The sequence below is a fragment of the Bos taurus genome, chromosome 11 (assembly GCF_002263795.3).
Source record: "Bos taurus isolate L1 Dominette 01449 registration number 42190680 breed Hereford chromosome 11, ARS-UCD2.0, whole genome shotgun sequence".
Taxonomy (NCBI): domain Eukaryota; kingdom Metazoa; phylum Chordata; class Mammalia; order Artiodactyla; family Bovidae; genus Bos; species Bos taurus.
The window spans coordinates 66,489,020-66,510,189 of NC_037338.1; the positions used below are offsets into that span (position 1 = coordinate 66,489,020).

The 21,170-nt window shown below is 37.2% G+C and overlaps 1 protein-coding gene across 5 annotated transcripts in view; it reads right to left on the reverse strand.

Moving 5' to 3' along the window:
- Positions 1-1,659: 1,659 nt before the first annotated feature.
- Positions 1,660-21,170, reverse strand: part of C1D (C1D nuclear receptor corepressor) — a 28,322-nt gene continuing 8,811 nt past the window's right edge. For 3 of the 5 annotated variants that reach the window (XM_059891097.1, XM_059891098.1, XM_059891099.1), the window contains exons 2-5: positions 10,237-10,383; positions 9,416-9,482; positions 9,052-9,107; positions 1,660-6,200 (exon numbers count right to left, since the gene is read on the reverse strand). In XM_059891097.1, the coding sequence (XP_059747080.1) occupies positions 6,036-6,200; positions 9,052-9,107; positions 9,416-9,482; positions 10,237-10,374 (426 nt within the window). In that variant the 5' untranslated portion in view covers positions 10,375-10,383 and the 3' untranslated portion in view covers positions 1,660-6,035. Of the gene's footprint in view, positions 6,201-9,051; positions 9,108-9,415; positions 9,483-10,236; positions 10,384-18,049; positions 19,290-21,170 lie in introns of those variants that run through there. The other 2 variants (XM_005212844.5, NM_001037448.2) reach the window with 2 other exon arrangements.

A 21,170-nucleotide genomic window follows, 5' to 3' on the forward strand; every position in this document is an offset into this window, starting at 1 on the left:
CACCCCTTTAACCTTTTAAATTCATTTCAGCTAGTGACATGCTGTGGTTCATGGGTTCACGAAGCGTCAGGACACATCTGAGCGGCTGAACTGAACGGAACTGAAGTGGCCATTTGTTTGCTAGAGCTGCCATAACAAAGTGCCACAAACTGGGTAGCTTACAAAACAGAAATATATTTGCCTCACAATTCTGGAAGCTAATAAAAGTCCATCACTGTTGGCAAGATGGGTTCCCTCTGAGAGCTGTGCATCTTTTCCAAGCCTCTCGCTTTGCTTCTGGTGCCGTGAAGGCAACCTTTGGTGTTCCTTGGCTTATGGAAGCAACACCCTTATCTCTGCCTTCTTCACATGGTGTTTTTGCCAGGTGTGAGTCTACATTCACCATATTGGATTAGGGCTCACTCTATTACCTGCTCTTCACGAACTTCATCCACAACAACCCTATTTCTGGGTTATATTATGAGGTATTAAGAGTTAGGACTTCCATATACTCATTTTGTGGGAACACAATTCAATCCAGAGTGGCCATTTTTCATATAAAGTTTGATATCTCCTACCTTCCCTGGTACCTCAGCTGATACAGATTCCACCTGCAATGTAGGAGACCCCAGTTCAATCCCTGGGTTGGGAAGATCCCCTGGAGAAGGGAGAGACTACCCACTCCAGTATTCTTGGGCTTCCCTGGTGGCACAGACGGCAAAGAATTTGCCAGTAATGCAGGAGACCTGGGTTTGATCCCTGGGTTGGGAAGATCCCCTGGAGGAGGGGATGGCAACCCACTTCAGTATTCTTGCCTGGAGAATTCCATGGACCAAGGAGCTTGGTGGACTACAGGCCATAGTCCATGGGGTCACAAAATATTGCTGGGATAATTGCTGAACTTCCCATGCCTGTAACGGAACTTGGCGCATATGAGGAGCTCAATATACTTGCTGACCGAATGAGTGGATAAATGAACGTGACTGCAAGTGAGGAAAGACAACTTTGGATGATGAGGTTAGCTAAGCTAAATCATTAACTGAACAAGGCCTTAATTAGGAAGAATTAAGATTATGCCTTGGCAAAATTGCAAAATACTATACACTCCATGGACATCTAAAGTCACTCACCAATAGTCAAAATCATAAATGCTGAAACTCACATGTGTCAAAACCCATAAAACCCAGCAACAACTATACATCCTTTCCCCATGCTATAATGCCCTTCCCCCTTCCCTCTACCCACTGTCAACCACTGATTTGTTCTCTGTATCTGTGAGTCTGCTTTTTTAATTCACTAGTTTATTGTATTTTTTAGATTCCACATTTAAGTAACATCATACAGTATTTGTCTTTCCCCATCTCACTTAGCATGCTGCTCCTGCTGCTGCTGCTAAGTCACTTCAATACCCTCTAAATCGTCATTTGCTGCAAATGGCAAAATTTCATTCTTTTTATGGCTGAGTAGTATTTCGCTGTATATACATACACCACATCTTTATCCATTTATCTGTTGACAGACACTTAGGTTCCTCCCATACCTTGGCAATTGTAAACAATGCTGCTGTAGACATTGAAAAACTTAAAAATGGAACTAACCATACGACCCAGCAATTCCACTCCTGGTTTTATACTTGAAAAAAATTAAATCAGTAATCTGAAAAAAAACACGCACCCCAAATGTTTCTATATACTTTTAATAATGATTACCTTCTCAAGGGAAGAATAACAAAGAAGGATCAGAAAAGGTGTGGTAAATAATTTCAATTTAATAAGGAATGTGTTAATAGAGAAATCAAGTCACTAAATGAAACAGTACCACCCAAATACAGCACAACATGGTCTACAGGCAACAAAATGCTATAACACTAAATCAGAAGTGATTCCTTATTATAATCATGTTATTTTAATAACCAAACATTTTTGGACAAGGTCCACGATGAATTATATTCCATAGAAAACTGCATATAAAAAGCCTCTATCCTTTTTACAATAACATTTTTCAACACAGCCTCTCAATAGCTAATACCCACCTAATAAGGAAGTGAAGGAATTCTTTTCTATTTCTCCTAATCATCTCATTCAAATCCTATCACCATGAATTTCCTGGGTACTTGGCTTTAAAATATTGTATTACTATAAACTTTCAATTCAAGCCCTGGATAGGTCTACATTCACTTCAGCAGGAGCATCTTGAAATGCTGAATTATCATCTTCAATTTCCTTCAGTCATTTATTGTAGCTGCCAAACTGAAATGGCACACCTTAAAGGCAACACTAAACTGAAAGTAAATAATAAAAAGAGTCTCTTAAATGTTTCATTTATGAAAGCTTATTTTTCCTGCCATCAAATTTTGTGTACTATCTGAAATATATCACTTTACAAAACTGACATCTTACCTGCAATTATTCTGCCATGACACATTTGCCAGACTTCAAGGTTTATCAGGGGTGGGGAGTCGGGGAGAGGACTGGCATCTTTTCTCAACCTTTTATAACAGATGAGTAATAAAGAGCTAGGCTGGTTTTGCTTTCTGGCCTAAGGCGGGGGGCAGTAGGAGGTAACAGAGTTAAGATTAAGCCTCAATTGCCAATAGATATCACTATAACTACTCCCTTTCCCGGACAGCTTTAACTAATCTTTCTAGTTATACTGAAATTATACCATAAAATAAACACTTGAAAAGTCAAGTCAGAGGGTGGCTGCTCTCTGAAGGGAAAATGAATCTGCAAACCAAAATCATTCAAAGCATTTTCTTGAAATCCTACTCACAAGCAACATAATAGCAAATTAATCAAATAAAACAAACAGAATAAAACCCTGTATACTTTACCCCTAACATAATTGTTAATGACAACTATAAAATGCTAATATACAAAAATCAACAAAATATGGTTTGTATTTCCAAAACTGATACATTTTAGACCAGGATATAGGGAAAAGGAAATGTTAGTTAAGTACATTCAGATCACATTTACATAAAATAGGTTACTATTCAGTTTAAAGAATCTTTATCAGAGCAAGTTTACTAACTATGCTATGAAGTGAGAAAATGAGATGCCAGTGCCTCTTTTTCTCCACTTTATCTACCAAACTTAGTTCAGAATCACTATTCAAACCTTTCTCAGTTAATGTCACTCACTAAAGCCAGAATTTCTGATAATTTAAATGCATAAAACTATGGTCTAACTATATCATAAACTGCTTCCTAAAACAGCTTTTTATCCAATAACCTATATCTGAGAAAAAGTATCTGTATTCAATATACTGTCCATTTTTAAGTACTTCCTACACTTCTAGTCAATTTTTTAAGTTTTATTTAGAAATAACACTAATCCATTTCTAACTGCCAAGTAGAACAATTTTTTAATCTGCAGGGTATCTTAAAAACCAATCAAGTTGACATAACCTTAAATTCCAGGAATGTAAACCATAATTCAAGCTTCAATATTCCTCTTAACATATTCAACTTTACAAAAATGACTTCCCATCTTGCAATCATGAACAAGAAGAAAATTGTACTTAAAATATTAAAAGACCAAATCTCATTATTTAGTATTAGATTAACAGTCCATAATTCTAATCTAAAAAATATCTATAGCTATAACCTCTCCAACTTGTTAATTCCCAAAGAGATTAATACAAGATGTAATTAACATCTAAACTTAGAGCAGACGGTCATTTGGAACAAACTATTTTAACAATAACTGTTTCATGGTCAAATAGATCAACCCATCACCCTTTATGATTCTGACTAGTTTAATGAGCACAACTTCTCATAAATTTTCCAGTAACTCTGAAAAACTGAATTTAATGAAAGATTTAGTTTTTTTGTAATACTTTCTTAAAATAGAATAAAGGCTGGAGTTGTCTTATCTGGAACCTAACACTGTATTTAGCAATGCAAATGTCATTAGGTATAATATCTGTGAAATGAATAAATAGAAAATAAGCAACCCAATGCACTTACTATCATTCAGCTCTTTACTATGTGCTAAGAAATAGTATTTAAAATCATACCTAATAAAATGGAATACAATTAAACTGCTTTTTTTTACTTCTGATAAACACTTAAAAGAATTATTCACTAAAGAATCTCGAGTTTAAGAGAATAAAAAGCAGACCTGAAACTATCACAATACTGTTAGTCAACTATACTTCAATATAAAATAGTTAAAAAAATATAAGAGAATGAAGAGCTGGACTTTCACAACCCAATAATTTGGCCAATGATTTTCTGCAACTCTATGACATTTTTCATTTAATCTTTTTTTCTTGATGAAATGAGAAAACATAAAGAAATGCAAGTTATAACCTTCTTTGCAATAAATAACAAAGCCACTACACTTGATCTTAATAACGTTTATTTCTCTCATGAACTTACTTAAAAAAAAAAAAAAACTGGAATTTAGAAGAGATAAAGGTAAAACAAGGAATGAAATAACTATAAATGCGCTTCTACTTCAAAAATTGCCTGACATCTGAGCCAGACTTTCTGCATCTATCAGTGATTCCTTCATGTGTCACAGAAAGAGTTCAACATGCTTTACAAAATCCATTATACTTTAAGACCATTTCCAATATCTGCTATCATAAATCAAGAAATCCATTTATTCAAGGTTACTTATGGAGAATTAATCACACAGAAAATTTTAACAACTTCTTTTTCAAAAATTAAAGTACAAGTACTTTGCTGTGTTTGGCACTCCTATACATAATGATGTGAATTCAAAGACTGAAAGCATTAAGGGTATATAATTAAAATTCATGGGCTTAGATATTTAAAAAATTTTAATATTTAGAATTCTCAGTAATAAATATTACAGAAAAATAAAACAGAATATAAATAAAATGTACTCTCCTTCAGATTCCTCCTCTGATTAAGTGACATTATGTAACATACAAAGTTGTTCCAAAATACTTGTACATACTTGTTACAGTCTCATAAATATTAAAAACATCTGAAAAAATTGAGGCCAAGAGAACTAAGGGCACTATGCACAAGGAACAAAAGCTCATGAATTCCTCCATTTCTAAGGACTTCTAAAACCTACCTTCCTGATTTCAAGGAAAAATTTACGCAAAAGAGAAAAATAAAAAACAGGTCAGCCATGCATTAACAGCTTTGATAGGGTATAGCTATTATGCCAAAATTCAGCCATCAATATACAACCTCATTTCCTATCTAAAGTTAATGAGAATGTATTTTACTTTAAATGGGACATCGTGGCAAAGTGCCAAGAATTAAAGAATAACCTTAAAGTCTTAATTTCATACTTCAAATATCACAAAAAGCAGTAATTCCCAAAATCATGACAGCATAATGAAATAACTACACAGAAAAAAATGGACATTTAAGTCATTTCACTCTTTCTTAATATTATATAGTGAGAACAGATGTATTTATAACTTCGGCATACTTCATAAAATCATTATTCATCGAAATAGACAAATGTTTACGAGGAACATTTAACTTAAACTTCATAGTTGCTTATAAAATGGCACATGAAAGACTGACCTAAGCAAATCAGAGTCTGGTCAAGAGACAGTAAAGTATAAATATAAAATACACTACAATTTTGCTTGGGATTACATGTACACACTGCTGTAAATGTATGCATAAATGTAAAATGCATAACCAACTGTGTAGCAAATGGAACTCCGTTCAGTGTTATGTGGCAGCCTGGATGGGAGAGGAGTTTGGGGAGAATCGATACATGTACATGTAGGGCTGAGTTCTTTCGCTGTTCACCTGAAACTGTCACACTATTAATCAGCTATACTCCCATACAAAATAAAATATTTATATATATATATACACACACACACATACTACAATGTTAAAAACCTCATAGTGTTCTATAGGAAAACCAATAAAGATAACAATCTTTCTGGAGGAAACAGTTCTTAGCATTACAAATTCAAATGCAAGTTTTGTACATGATTCCAGTAAGGAATACTTTTAAACCTTACAGTGCCACATAATCATCATTCATTTTGTGGAAAACAATAAAAATTATGTACTTTTTAAATATGTGTACATTGAAACTGAAAGGTTAATTTTTACTCTTTCCTTTATTGGCAACTTTGGATGCATTCTTAGGTTTTGGTTCCCAGAGGGCATTTTTTACAAATCTTGAAGCCGCACCCCTGTCCAGCTTGCCAGCCTTTTTCTTGTCTGTTATTTCCTTGACTCTGTTCATGTATACTCTGATTCTCTCCTTAAAGATAAGAGGAAAAAAAAAGAAAGGCAATAGATTTACCAAGCTGTTCACCACCACTAAGCTGTATTATACTACACCTCAGTTAAATTCAACAGCTGTGTATTTATTGCGTATTGAGTGGTGCTAGTTAAGTGCCAAGTGAACAGGATAAACACACTCCACGTTCTCCTGAAGTCTCAGTCTAGGGGAAACACAGACATTAGAAAGTCATTTCAGAAGTGTTCTGAGTGTTTCAAAAGAGGAAAACCTAGACACCACAGAGATATACACTGAACTGTTTATATGTGGTTACACTAAATTTTTTAATTTACCTAAATCCATATACTAACTGCCTTGTATCTGAAGTCTATAATCTAAAATAGAACTTTCACAGTCTTACAATATACAAACTAAATTCTCCAGAAATTATGTGAAACAGGAAATGGCTTTGGCAGCATTTTAACTATTTGTTTTTTTGTTACCTTCTAGTGTCGCAATTAAACTAAGTAGAGTGAAAATAATAAGATCTTTTTAGCCAATGTCATAGTTCTGACTGATAAGAACGTGGTATTTTCTAATGAAATCTACAGCTGTTATCAAACTTTACACAGTGAGAAACATACTAGGTTTCTGTACCACTTTGAATCTTCTGAGGCCATTAATCAGAATAAAGGCTTACTTCCCTACTTCAATTAGAGAAATAAAGGTGTGAGAGCCACAAAATAGTAAATGATTGATCACCACTTAAAAGCAAGTTTCATTAAATTATCAAAATAGTTTTACAAACATACACATAAAAATGCAGAACCTTAGGATTTTTTAAGTTTAAAAATCTAACAACTGTACTCAAAACCCTCTCATGAGTTAAAGTCCTCACAATACACACCCAGCCTAGCCCTCCCCAAACTGATCATCCCTCAAAAACCCACACCCTCTCTTCCTTCCAATCCCATCAAATGTTCACCTTGCTAATAGTTCAATAGTAATGACTGAAAATGGCAATCCTACTCAAGTACTCCAATGCCCCTTACCCTGTGCTATTTTTTCCTTATTCCCACAATATAACTTTCTAACATACTATATATCCATAGTGAGTGAAGTGAAGTCGCTCAGTCGTGTCTGACTCTTTGCGACCCCATGGACCGTAGCCTACCAGGCTCCTCCGTCCATGGGATTCTCCAGGCAAGAATACTGGAGTGGGTTGCCATTTCCTTCTCCAGGGGGTCTTCCCGACCCAGGGATCGAACCCGGGTCTCCCGCCTTGGAGGCAGACGCTTTAACCTCTGAACCACAAGGGAAGCCTTTACATATGTATTATTTGTTGCTTGTTTGTTTCCCACCACTAGATAGTGTGGCACCTGCCACAAAGGCAGGGATATTTTGGTGGCTTTATACACTGAGGAACTATCTCGCTTGGAAATAAAGCTTGGCTTCTAGTGGGCGCTCAGATATTTCTTGAATAAATGAATTGACTATTTTCAATGCCTTTCCCCATTCATGATATAGACAGCAAACAGGCTTCCTCTCACACCCTAACTCTGTGTCAATCAGTGACATCTGTCACAGAGTCAGAAAAGGGGAACAGGTTTATGGATGCTGTTCATTTGTTAACCCTTGTCTAAAATATGAATGCACTTCTCCATAAAGTGGATTCTGAGGAAAAAAGAAGACAGATGACAGAATCAAGCACTAAACTACTCCAAATAACTTTGTTTTTAAGAGAAAAAAGAGGAATTTTATAAACGTAAAGGCTACATTAGAAAGTTGAACACAGATGATACAATGCATTCTTCCTATGATTTAAGGCCAATCTCATTTGTCAAATCAAGATCTATGGACCATATTGCTTTATATATTTTGCTTTAAGTATTTTTCACAATTTCTGTATTTTAAAAAATATTTACTTTTTTACTTTTCCTCCAAGAAATTTAAAAGAAAAAAAGGTCTCAGTCTATACATTTAAAAATTGAAGACAACATATCTGGCTTTACTCTTTTTTTTTTTTTTTTAAATAAATAACCAAGTGCTTTACTCAGTTATAAAATACATACATATCAACCACCTTAAGACTTTAGAACAATAATACAGTGTCAAGTGTATTTCACATATATATTTACCTTATATTTTATAAACACAAAGAATAAATTTATTAACATTCTTATTCATAAAGCCAAGTCAAGACGGTAACCTTAAGTTTGATTTCTAAATTTTTTCTTTCAAACTGAATGATTTGATTTAATTTTTGAAGTCAGCAAAAACTCCAAGATACCAGACCTTATATACTGTACTTATACATCTAAATGGAATACAAAGACAAACCTGAAGATTTATTACAGGTTGTAAATATGTCACTAACGCAGAATTACTGGACAGTACACACACAACTGGTGCCAAAAAAGCTTTTAGCTTTGTTGCTGAGCTGGATTCTTTACTGCTGAGAAAATGAATTAATGGAAGAATTGAAAAGGTGGAGGAGAAACTTTCCCGTCTTTGCTAGTAAATCAACTAGAATATACTTTTAAGAATTGTGTAAGGGTTTTTTTTTTTTTTTTAAAAAAAGGCAGTTGTAGAGATGAACAGGATTTCAAGAATTTATAGGAAAAATAATATAGAAGTTATAAATAATTACTAGAATCGTAACATTTTCCCATCCAGAGATTTATATAATATATGGAACACCATTCTCTGACAAAGGTGAAGAGAAAGAGAAACTAAAGACACAATGAAATCTGGGTCACTTTCATAATTTCAACCCTAAATAATTTTGTTCTCCACAATTAGGGTGATAAAGGTACTCTAATTTTAACTGCAAGAACACTACAACAGAAATACACGTGAAATAAAAGAAATCAATCCACAGCAATCTTACCAGTTCCTGCTTTACTGGATGTTCCTTGGGGTTGACTCCCTGAGTTGCCAAATAAACTACAAGAGAAAGATTTCATGGAATGAAATGGGTATATATTAATAAAGGCATTAATTAAAGAAACTTGTTACAAAAAAGAAACGTCACACAAATGATTAATTAAATCTTAAATTATTCAAACTCTTTGTAATTCTAAATGTATGTGTGGCTCATAGGCATCTGGTATTCTGATTTAAAAGAAATAAATACTTGACAGTTAAAACTGCCATAAAGTATAATTGTATATAAATTGTTAGCATTTTTAAAATGTCACCTTTAACACAATAAATAATCTGCTTTGTAATTAATTCCAAAGTAATATACGTACCCCAAAACATTGAATTCAATGTGTAAGCAGAAACTAAATCCACTTTTGCCTGTTCAAGTGGGTCCAACTATTAAAAAAAAGAAAGAAAAAATAAATATAAACTTTGAGTACCATCAAATATTTTAAACTTTCACCAAGCACAATGTATCAAAGAAATGTTTTTTTCACTTCCTATAATCCAATAACCAAATAATCTGGAAATAATTTGAGAAAGCAAAGTTTTGTTAACTGGTGATTTTTGCCCACAAATTTTCACTTCAGGGTATCATCTTTAGTTAAACAAGGAATGTGTAAAATTCAAAACCAAAAAAAAAAGTTCTTTTGAATTACTTTAATTTCAGGAGTTACAATCTGGGCTTTGTATGTCAAAAGTAATTTGTCAATATAAACATTGTACATGATGCATTTATGTATAAGAAGCAGGCTAAAATGCTTAGGCAATACCAAAGACAGAAGAAACATAATGAGATTTGTTTTAGACTGTCAAAGTCAATTTACTCTTTCTGTCCTATAGAGTTTCCAGAAACCCTGATAACATCATAGTAATACTTAAAAGGTCAAAGATAAGAGTCTGTCAGAAAGAATGTGGGGAGTGCTTTTTTTAATTCAAAACCAAGTCAAAATAAAAATATAGTTAGGAGGCATTTCCTAAGGTTGGAGATTTGTTGTATTTTCCCCTAAAGATATCTAAATACTTAAAAACATAGAGGGGGGAAAAAGAGAGAAAGGGGCATAAATCACATATCTGTTTCTTCTTCTGTATGTTTCACAATACAGCACTCAGTATTAGGAATTACATTTTTAGAAATTACTTAAAATACCTTCTGCAACAACTCATTTCTAGAAACAGACATCATGGTCTTCAGCATTTCATCCACAGCACCAATGGAATTCTCAAATGTTGATAAATATTCATGAATTTCTACTGGATAGTCTTCATTAATTCCTTCACCTGCCATTATGATCAACTGGAAAAAAATTAAATTCTTAAAATTCATATTGGAGACAGAGATTGCTCGCTAGGTTATTAAAAAAATCAATAGGTCATATCATGTGTCTCAAAACTTCTAAAAGTTAAAATCTGAAGATAATTTAACTAATCTTCTTAGAATATAATTCTGGAGCAACCATGTTCAAACTTACCCTCGTCTTAAGTTGCTTGGTTGGGTCGGGGGCGGCGGGGGGGAGAAAGAGAGGAGTCCCAGGAAGGGACCCACCCAAGTTCATTAATGCTACACATATCAATCCCTCAATGCTTCTCAATAACTGAGACATGACTACCAAATATGTTATATCAATGATAAACATTTTTAAAAAAATTTGTTGATGTTAAAGAAAGTAAAGAAAGAAACTGAAGTCGCTCAGTTGTGTCCAACTCTGCGACCCCATGGGCTGTAGCCTACTAGGCTCCTCTGTTCATGGAATTTTCCAGGCAAGAGTACTGGAGTGGGTTGCCATTTCCTTCTCCAGGAGATGTTTCTGACCCAGGGATAGAACCCAGGTCTCCTGCATTGCAGGCAGACACTTTACCATCTGAGCCACCAGGGAAGCCAAGGGCTGGCTGATGTTAAAGACTAAGCAAAGCAATGGAAGTGTGATAAGTCAATATATCCTACCCCCTAATGCTTATTGAAAACAATGATAAGCAAAGCTCTTTTTTATTTGGAAACATATATTTTAGCACTTCTAAATTCAGGCATTGATCTAACAGCATATTAAACCAAAAAATTAGAAATCTTGGGTCTGAAGTACCTTACAATCATTTATCACTAAAATCACTTTTCAAGCCTATATTTATATATACATATTCCTTAAGCTTAAAATATTAATATGAAATTCAAGAGGCCATAAATCACATAAAGCCTATAAGCAGAAAAGAAGAAACTTAGGAGAAATAAACTATACAGTTTTTATTTAGGCCAGAACATACCTTCACAACTCATTCTGTAAAATTCATATTTAAATTATAACAATATTTAATATCTATATGAGAAAAAGAAAAGTCCACATCACTGTATTTAATATCGTTGCTGCTGCTAAGTCGCTTCAGTCGTGTCCGACTCTGTGCAACCCCATAGACAGCAGCCCACCAGGCTCCCCCGTCCCTGGGATTCTCCAGGCAAGAACCCTGGAGTGGGTTGCCATTTCCTTCTCCAATCGTTAATATCGTTGTTAATAACATTATCTAAGATCAAATTTCAGAAGCAATTCAAAGCCATATGTACCATCCTTAGGTTAAAAAAATTTTATTAGCTGAAAATTCCTCCTTCATTACATCACTAAGGAGAACATCAAGAATGTGTAAAATAGCAAACAACATAACCAATTTGAAGTAAACAGACTCAGGCTTTCCATCTTGCCCAGTCACTGGCTTTTGTCACCTTAGATAAATCACAGTATCTCTCTGGGCCCCAAACACCTCATTCATAAAAAAAGGCAGTTGGTCTAATGATCTGTAAAGTCCCTAATAGTTCTAAATGTTATGACTATGTCATTTAAGCTTTAAAGGTACTATTTGATTATTTAGTCATAATACATCAACATTTCGATTCAACAAATAAAGTCCACAGAGACATCTGGTTTCATTTAAAATTAAAAAAAAAAAAAAAGATGAAGTCCAGGGGACTATCACTACACATGCTGTAAAATTACTATCAACTACTGTGCAAACAGCCATTAAACAAAGGACTATGAGAAAAGAAAACCACACAGGAGAGAGTTGTGACTTCCTATTTCAAAAGGCTAATAACTAAAACCATGGATTTGCCTCTCATCCCGCCCCCCAAAAACTCTCCAAGATGACAGAAGAAATACAAAAATAAATCCATAGTAATGCTGGAACAAAGAAGGGCACCTATCCATCAGCAGACCTCAACAGCAGACATTTTTATAAACTTAACAGCAAATGAGATTAGACTGATAGGAAACAGAAACAAGGAGAATGCAACCCCTTCCAAACAAAACAGGAGAGCCCAGGAACAAACACAGAATGCAGGACAGTAAGAGCTGAGCCCCGAGGGCTGAAAGGAGCTGAGCCAACCTCCAGACCTGCGAAAGGACAGCTCCAGCATCTACTGTCCAGATAAAGGTGTAAGATATAAATACAAAGATGGTATTTTTCTTTACGCAGAATTTTAAACCAATAAATTTGAAAAATCTGACTAATAAGGATGAGGTACCGGGGGGCGGGGCGGGGGGGGGGGGGAACCCAGTTATCAAATCTAACCTAAAAGGAAGTACATAAACCAAACAGATCATTAACAGACCAAAAAAATTTTTAAGAAGTCAAAAATCTATGCTCCTAAAAAGTTCCAAGTCTAGAAGATATTACAGGTAATTTCTTCCAAATCTTCAAAAAACAGTTAATTCTTATGGTATTTAACTGTTTAAGAACACAGAAAGAGATGGAAAACTCAGATACCTATTTCATGATATACACAAAAATAAACTCCAGATGAATTTAAAGGCAAATTCTGTATAAATGTATTAAAGACTATATAAAATATTTACATGATCCAAATGAAATCCAAATGCTATAAAAGGAGATGGCTGATAGACTTAACTACATAAAAACTGAAAAAAAAAAAATCTGTATTGTAAAAGCATACCTTAAGCAAAGTTAAAAGGCAAGAAATAGTCTGAGAGATAATATTTGCCAAAACACAACAAAAGATTAGTTAGATGATATAAAAACTTCCTACAAAGCATAAAAGATTAAAATAATGAAAATCTCACCCAGAAGACCGGCAATAATTTTAAAGACTGGCAAAGTTCAGCATTAGCAAGGGTTTACCCTAGAGGCAGAATATAAATTGGTACCGATTTCTTAAATGCACACACTCTTTGACTCAGGAAATTCTCCTTAGAAAGCACGCTACAGAAATCCTTGTATACATGCATTAAAAAATTATTAAAATGGACTCCTCAAACTTTTCAAGTGGGAACTCTGCCTCTCACCCGTTTTCCTCCCTGGTGGGGTCCTTACTCATCAACTTAAAACCTTTCATCCTCCATCTTAAACAAGAAACAAACACCTTGATTTCATATCCCCACCTCTAGCTAAAGTCCATATTCCATCTCCCTTTCAGAACAAACTCATATCAAATCACTTTGCTATATACCTGAAACTACTACAATATAAATCAACTCTACCAGGTGGCTCAGTGGGTAAAGAATCCACCTGCAATGCAGGAGACACAGGAGACGAGGGTTCAATCCCGGGGTCAGGAAGATCCCTTGGAAGAGGGCATGGCAACCCACTCCAGTATTCTTGCTGGAGAATCCCAAGGACAGAGCAGCCTGGCAGGCTACAGTCCATAAGCTCACAAAAGAGTTGGAAAGGCTCACAAAAGAGGTGGACACGACTGAAGCAATTGAGCACACATATACTTCAATTAAAAAAAAAAATAGACTAATCTTGCTTACTGCGGTCTTCCCCATTTCATGGCAACTCCAGCTTTTCAACTGCTCAGGCCTAAAGTTACAGAACGATCCTTGACTCCTCTCCTGCCCTATCTTTAAAACATATTCAGAATCTAACCACGTCCTACCACCTTGACTGCTTCCACCCTGGTCCAAACTAGTCTGAGCCATCATTGTGTCTTGCTGGGATTGTTTCAACAGCCTCCTAAATGGCCTCCTTGTTTCTATTCCAACAGTTTACTATCAAGAAAGCAAATGAAAGCAAATGATCATCCCAAATCTAAGTCAGACTCCCACAAGCCTCTGCTTGGAAACCTTTAAAGGCTTGCTGCTTCACTCAGGAAGAGACTGAAAAAGTCCTGACTCTCTGCTACTTCTTCTGTGACCTTATCTCCTCTCACTCTGCCCCAGCTCACTCCACTTCAGCCATGAAGGCCTCACTGCTCTTCTTATCAGGCTCACCCCTACTTCAGAGCCTTTGGACTCCTCTCCTTCCTAGAAACATTTCTCCGGAACCAGTGGCTTCAGAGCTCACGACTTCACCTTTGTTACATCTCTACTCAAATGCTGTGTACTCGTAAAGCTTTCCTGACCACCCTATTTAAAATGCACACCCCTCCTCTCATTCCAGAGCTTCCTATCTCCTTCTCCTACAGTCCTCAACAGCATCTGACATATTTCATTTATTGTCTGTCTACCTCCAAAAGACAGTAAACATTGACACATGAGAGCAGGAATTTTTGTGTCTTGTTCACTGCCAGGCAGTCAATACACATTTGTTGAATGAAGAAACTATATAGAACAAAAACTAAGAAATAATCTAAATAGTCATTAACAGGCGAACAGTTAAGTGAATTACACCACATCTATCCAAGATAATAGTAAAAATAAAGAAGTTAATCTTTATATGCTGCTGCTGCTGCTAAGTCACTTCAGTCATGTCCAACGCTGTGCGACCCCATTGATGGCAGCCCACCAGGCTCCTCTGTCCCTGGGATTCTCCAGGCAAGAACACTGGAGTGGGTTGCCATTTCCTTCTCCCAATCTTTATATAGTAATACACAGTTAGTGGTGAAAAAAGTCATAGAACATACTATATAACACATAACACAGATGCCATTATATATATGTAGATGTGTGGTGCTCAAGAAGACTCTTGAGAGTCCTTTGGACAGCAAGGAGATCAAGTCAGTCAAGCCTATAGGAAATCAACCCTAAATATTCACTGGAAGGACTGATGCTGAAGTTGAAGCTCCAATACTTTGGCCACCTGATGTGAGGAGCTGACTCACTGGAAAAGACCCTGATGCTGGGAAAGATGGAAGGCAAAAGAAGGGGGTGGCAGAGGATAAGATGGTTAGAAAGCATTACTGATTCAATGGATGTCAATTTGAGCAAACCTCCGGAGACGGTGAAGGACTGGTGTGCTGCAGTCCACGGAGAGGCAAAGAGTCGAACATGACTTAGTGACTGAACAACAACAACAAATGTTGAAAAACCTCTGGAAGGAGACACATAAAATCAGACATTCTCTCTCCGAAGGGGCAGGAATTAGGGAATGGGATCAGCGCAGACTCATGTTATTCACTCTTCATTCGTCATTGTTTAAATTTTATTTCAAAAAGCATGTATTAAAATCATAATAAAAATAAACAATCATTAAATTTTAAAAGACAAACTTTAATAATGTATTTTGGTTTTTAACAAATACTGTAAGAATAAAAAACACAAGACCTTTATTTAAATGTGAAATTTTTCATCCGATTTTTCTGTTAGAAAAGATTTCCCCTCAAGAATCATGACGGAGACTTTTTCCTGCAATTATTCCCTGTCCCTAAGCCCCAATAAGCAAGTAGTTATTTATTGTTGAAATGGGTTAGGGTGAACACTAAAAGCAAGGCAGTAAGTAAGAATAATGACTCTCATTAAATCTGAACCAAACCACTTGCCTTTTTCCTAACTAAAAAACAAAGGCAATGTAGACTGGAAAATAAAGACTGTTCTAGTACCAGAAATTACCTCCAATTCAAAAGATTTCTTCAAACATTTTACACAGACAGTTCCCGAGTATCTGCTCCTTCCACAGGAAGCACTGCAAGGAAGGAGCTGCAGTCACTGCCCTCTGTCCCCTTTGTTACTCGGATGCCACGATGAAGCTGTGAATGGACACTATCAGGAGCAATAGCCAACATCTGAACTCCACTGCCTGTGAACCAGGCATTACTCTAAGCATCCACACACATTTCTTCATTTACTCCTCACAGACTACAAATGGAACCACATGCAACTTGCCCAAGATTGTGCATGGTAAAACTCCAAAGAAGAGAAGAAAAAGAGAACTCACCCACTGCTCCTCACTCCCTGCCTGGTGCCAAAGGCATTCCTCACCCCTCCACCTTCCTTCTAAAGTGTCGATCGCAGAAGTAGAGAAAGTGGAAGAGAGCCAGAGAGAAGCTGCCTCTCTCCATCTCTCAGGAATGCCTGGCAGAGACGCAAGGACAGAGGGGAGAATCCCTACCAGCAACCCCTACAGGATGGAACTGCCATTCCTTCCCTCCCCTCCCTGCCAGTGATGAGAGCCGCAACACCACCAGAGAAGAGGAGGGGGACAGGACACCATCCCTGCTCTCCCCCCTCCACCCTCTGCTTCAGGGAGCTCAGTGCAGCCAGGAACCTGGGAGTCGTCCCGCACCCCGTCCTCAGGTCCCAGTCCCACCAGTCCTATCAGTTCGGCCTCTTAATCTCCTTGAGCCACAAGCTCTCCTCCATTCTCACTAAATTTCACTAAGTCATTTAAAGTAGTCTCCCTCCTGTCAGTTTTTCTCCACTCTCAATTTTAAGATACTACAAAACATGACTTTTCTGTAACGACAGTCTGGTCATGGTACACCCCTACTTCAAATGCTGCCTTAGCTCCCGGCTACCCTGAAGATAAACTCCAAACCTCTTATATGGATGTCAAGCTCATTTCCAGTGGCCCCTATTTGTCTCACTAGCCTCATCTTTCATTTCTCCCCTCTTACAATCCTACGGCTATAGCCACCATGGCAGCTTTCCAAATATTCTTTGCCCATCTGGTTCTTGACACAGGAACCACCCTTCCCACTTCACTCTGTACTAACCTTTGCAGGTAAGATCAGGTTTCCTTTAGTGGATAAGACTTCTCTGAGTGACATCCTTCCATTCTGTCTAGGTGAGCACAACTACAAGTTGTCATGTCACCTAAAACGCGATCTGGTGACACGTGTTGATTTACTTAACTCCCCTTTGACTACAGGCTCCCTGAGGAGGCGCTGTCATACTGATGTGTCACCAGAATGGCTTTATGTCCCACCTCGCCCAAGACAGTCCTCGTTTATGCCTGCTGTTTCAGCTCACCATCTGCTCTGCTCTCTATTTCTCTCTCAGAAGTCCCAGTTTGAGCAACAAATCATAGGGTCACCCTAAACAAAAGGGGCTTCTCTGACCTCTGCCACTACTCCTCACCCAACTGTCAGAGAACAGGAGAGCTGAGGAAGTGGTTCCCAGTACCAGCTGGGGTTCAACCACAGCAGCAGAACCATTCGGAGGTAGTTTGAAGAGATGTACTGCAAGAAACTGGCTCATGCAATTGTGGATGCTGGCTAAGTAACACTGAAATCTGCAGGGCAGGCAAGCAAGAAAGAACATGCTGGAACCCTTGGCTGCAAGCCAAAACTGCTGTCCACAGGTGGAACTTTTTCGTCAAGGAAGCCTCAGCTCTGCTTCTAAAGCCTTCCAATTAACTGGATCAAGCCCACTCAGATTATCTAGAATAATCTCCCTAAAGTCAACTGTTTGTGTATTTCACTTATATCTACGAATACCTTCAGAGCAATACCTAGTGTGGTGCTGGACTGAATGTCTGGGGGCTGCAGCCTAGCCAAGCTGATGCATCAAAAGACCATCCACTGCTGTAAGCCTCCAGACCTACAGCCAGGAAAGGTATATTCCTGGCATCACAAACTGCTGCTCTGACACCATTTTTCCACAATAGCCACGTTATTGATGACCATTAGGTACCCAAGTAACAAAACTAGAGTTCAAATTCCAGTTAACAAATGTGGAAGAAATGGTAACTTAAAAAAAAAAATCATCATTTTGTAACCCCTACTGAAATTACTGATTCAGGTAATGATCACAGATAAAAGGGGAAGCTTACAGCAGAAGAGTAAGCTTCTGCTTACTGCTTACCTGAACCCACGGATGAGTCTGCACCACTCCAAGTAGGACATAAACATATCATGAACCTCCTGATGTGAAGCAATGTGACAAACACAGCTCCATCTGTGTAGCATTTCCGATTCCCCTCAGAAAAGCTGAATCTGAATATAATTGAGCCTGTGGAGCTAACTTCCAATTTATAGGAAATATGGAAGATAGATAAGGTCACAAGAAAGCAAATACACAAATCTGGAATGAGAAATATTGTACAGGAAAACTGACCTGATTTCCATAACAGGTAAATGGCATGAAGAAAAACTAAGAAAAGGGAGAGCAGGGAGAGAAAGAAGAGATCTACCTTTAGATCTAACAATCAAATGGAATGCGCAGACCTTGTTTGGATCTTGATTCAAATAAACTGAGTGTAAAAAGATATCTTTGAAAGAAAGAATCCTGAATCTGGATCAGGTATTGGATGACACTAAGAAATTGAGAATGTTGCTATGAAATTAGAATTCAGCTATAAAAATGGCTTCACAGTTACATAAGAAAATACTCCTATCACTTAAGAATGAACACTGATACACATGAGTGCAGTGGTAAAGAATCCGACTGCAATGCAAGATGCAGGTTTGATCCCTGGGTCAGGAAGATTCCCTGGAGGAGGAAACAGCAACTCATGCCAGTATTCCTGCCTGGAAAATCCCATGGACAGGAGAGTCTGGCAGGCTACAGTCCAAGGGGTCGCAAAGAGTCACACACACACACACAAACACACTAATGTATATAGGGTAAAATTATAGAACATGTTGAATTTACCTTAATAAAAAAAAAAGAGCTGGTCTTCACGGATTAATCATGCTTTGAGAACAAAGATAACCCATGTACAATATTCCTATTAGAAATATTAGATAGTCAACCCATCAATTAACTTTTTGAATATAACCTAGTCCATAAATTGGGGAACACCTACATAGAAAGTATAGTCTAGAATACTCGACTACAATCTCATTCCAACTCCAAATATAATCTGGGGTCAGGGGAACATAGGTTACTGGGTGTTCACCAGCTGTGATAGTTGCCGAACAACTTACAAAAATAAGGCAGAGCCAGTGGCCTCAAATAAGGTTTATATTACTAACATTTCCAACAAAGGCTTTGTTCTAGTATCTATTACTTCCATAATGTCACAAATTTCCTTCTTAAAAAAACCCTGATGCCTTACATTTTCGGAGAAGGCAATGGCACCCTACTCCAGTACTCTTGCCTGGAAAATCCCACGGACGGAGGAGCCTGGTGGGCTGCCGTCTATGCGGTCGCACAGAGTACGACACGACTGAGCAACTTCAATTTCACTTTTCACTTTCATGTATTGGAGAAGGAAATGGCAACCCACTCCAGTGTTCTTGCCTGGAGAATCCCAGGGACGGGGGAGCCTGCTGGTCTATGGGGTGGCACGGAGTCAGACACGACTGAAGCGACTCAGCTTACATTTTACCTGGCCCTTACAAAAATGTATGCATGCAAAAATAAACAAACCAAGCCTACAGTCAAATGAAAAACTAGGGGAAAATATATGCAACATAAAGACAGATAAAAGAAGCCTCTGCAAATCAACAACACACAAGAATACTTGCAATTTTAAAGCAACTATACTCCAACAAAAATAAATAAAATAGGGGGAAAAAAAACCTTCAACCCAAAAGAAAAATGAACAAAGAAAATCAGCAGTTCACATATAAAGGAATCCAGATGACCAAGAGGCATACACAAAGCTACTCAATCTTACTCATAATTAAAGAAACATAAATCACCAGAACAAGATGCCATTTTTCACCTGTCAAACAAGCAAAAATCAAGAAGATTGATAGTACTTAATATGGGCAAAGGTGAGGAGAAACAGCCTCTCATTCACTATTAATTGGAGTGTAAACCAACCATTTTGGGGGGCAAATTTGGCACTATGCTTTAAAATTGTATATGCACAAAGTCTTTGACCCAGCAATTTTACTTCTGAAAATGTACATTTTCACACAAGGTAACGTTTAAGGATGTCCACTGCAACACTTCTTAAAATACACTTTAAAGCAAGAAACAACTTCCATGCTCATTAGGAGAACTGGCTACATAACTTATGAAATATTCCTTCAATGAAATACTGTGTAGCAGAAAAAAATAAGCAGAGCTTCAATTCCTGAAATATATTAAGTGAGCAAAAATTGAAGAACAGCATTTATAGTACAACCCACTTGTTTTTAAAAAGAAATGAGTGTGGAGGTATAGTTCTTTATGTAAATTTCTTAAAAAATACATAAGAGACCCTTAACTAGGGTTATTTCTGGGAAAACAAAGGAGTACGGTGAAGGAGCACATTTTATGTTATACTCTCAGAATTAAGATTCCTAAATAATATCTGTAATGCAATAGTACATACGTATATAAACAAAAATTTCAACTATCTGAAATTCTGATTTTACTTTAGTCGCAAATATGCCAGATAAAATGTCATTTCCACCCAGCTTAGCAATTACAATCAAACCTATGTTGTTTAGCTCTGTTATATTCAAAGAACCATATGAATGGATTGCCTTCCCTACACCTAAATTTTCTAGCTACCATAAGACCACTTTCTCCCTGTTTTCAAGGTACAAGAGCCTTTCTAGCCTCATTCTCTGTAGAAACTCCTCCCTGAGTTGTTGGGGGACTCCCGGCCACCACCCCGTCTAGCCTGCTCCCCAGGAATCAAACAAGGGTCTCCTGCATTGCAGGCGGATTCTTTATCACCTGAACTACCAGAGAAGCCCGTAGTCAATGCTAAGTAAATGTTATACAGTTACATAGCATTGAGGAGTATGTGGTGGGAAGAGAGTTCGTGTATTCATGCACAAATGTTTGTGCATATGTGTTCAGTCATGCCCAATTCTTTACAAGCCCATGGACTACAGCCAGTTAGGCTCCTCTGTCCATGGGATTATCCCAGCAAGAATGGCATGGGATTATGCCATTTCCTCCTCCAGGGGAGCTTCCTGACCCAGGGATCGAACCTGAGTCCCCTGTATTGGCAGGCAGATTCTTTACTACTGAGCCACCCGGGAAAAAAATAGGGATAAATAAAGCAACTGTCAGGCAACCGACAAAGGACCCAGTTGAA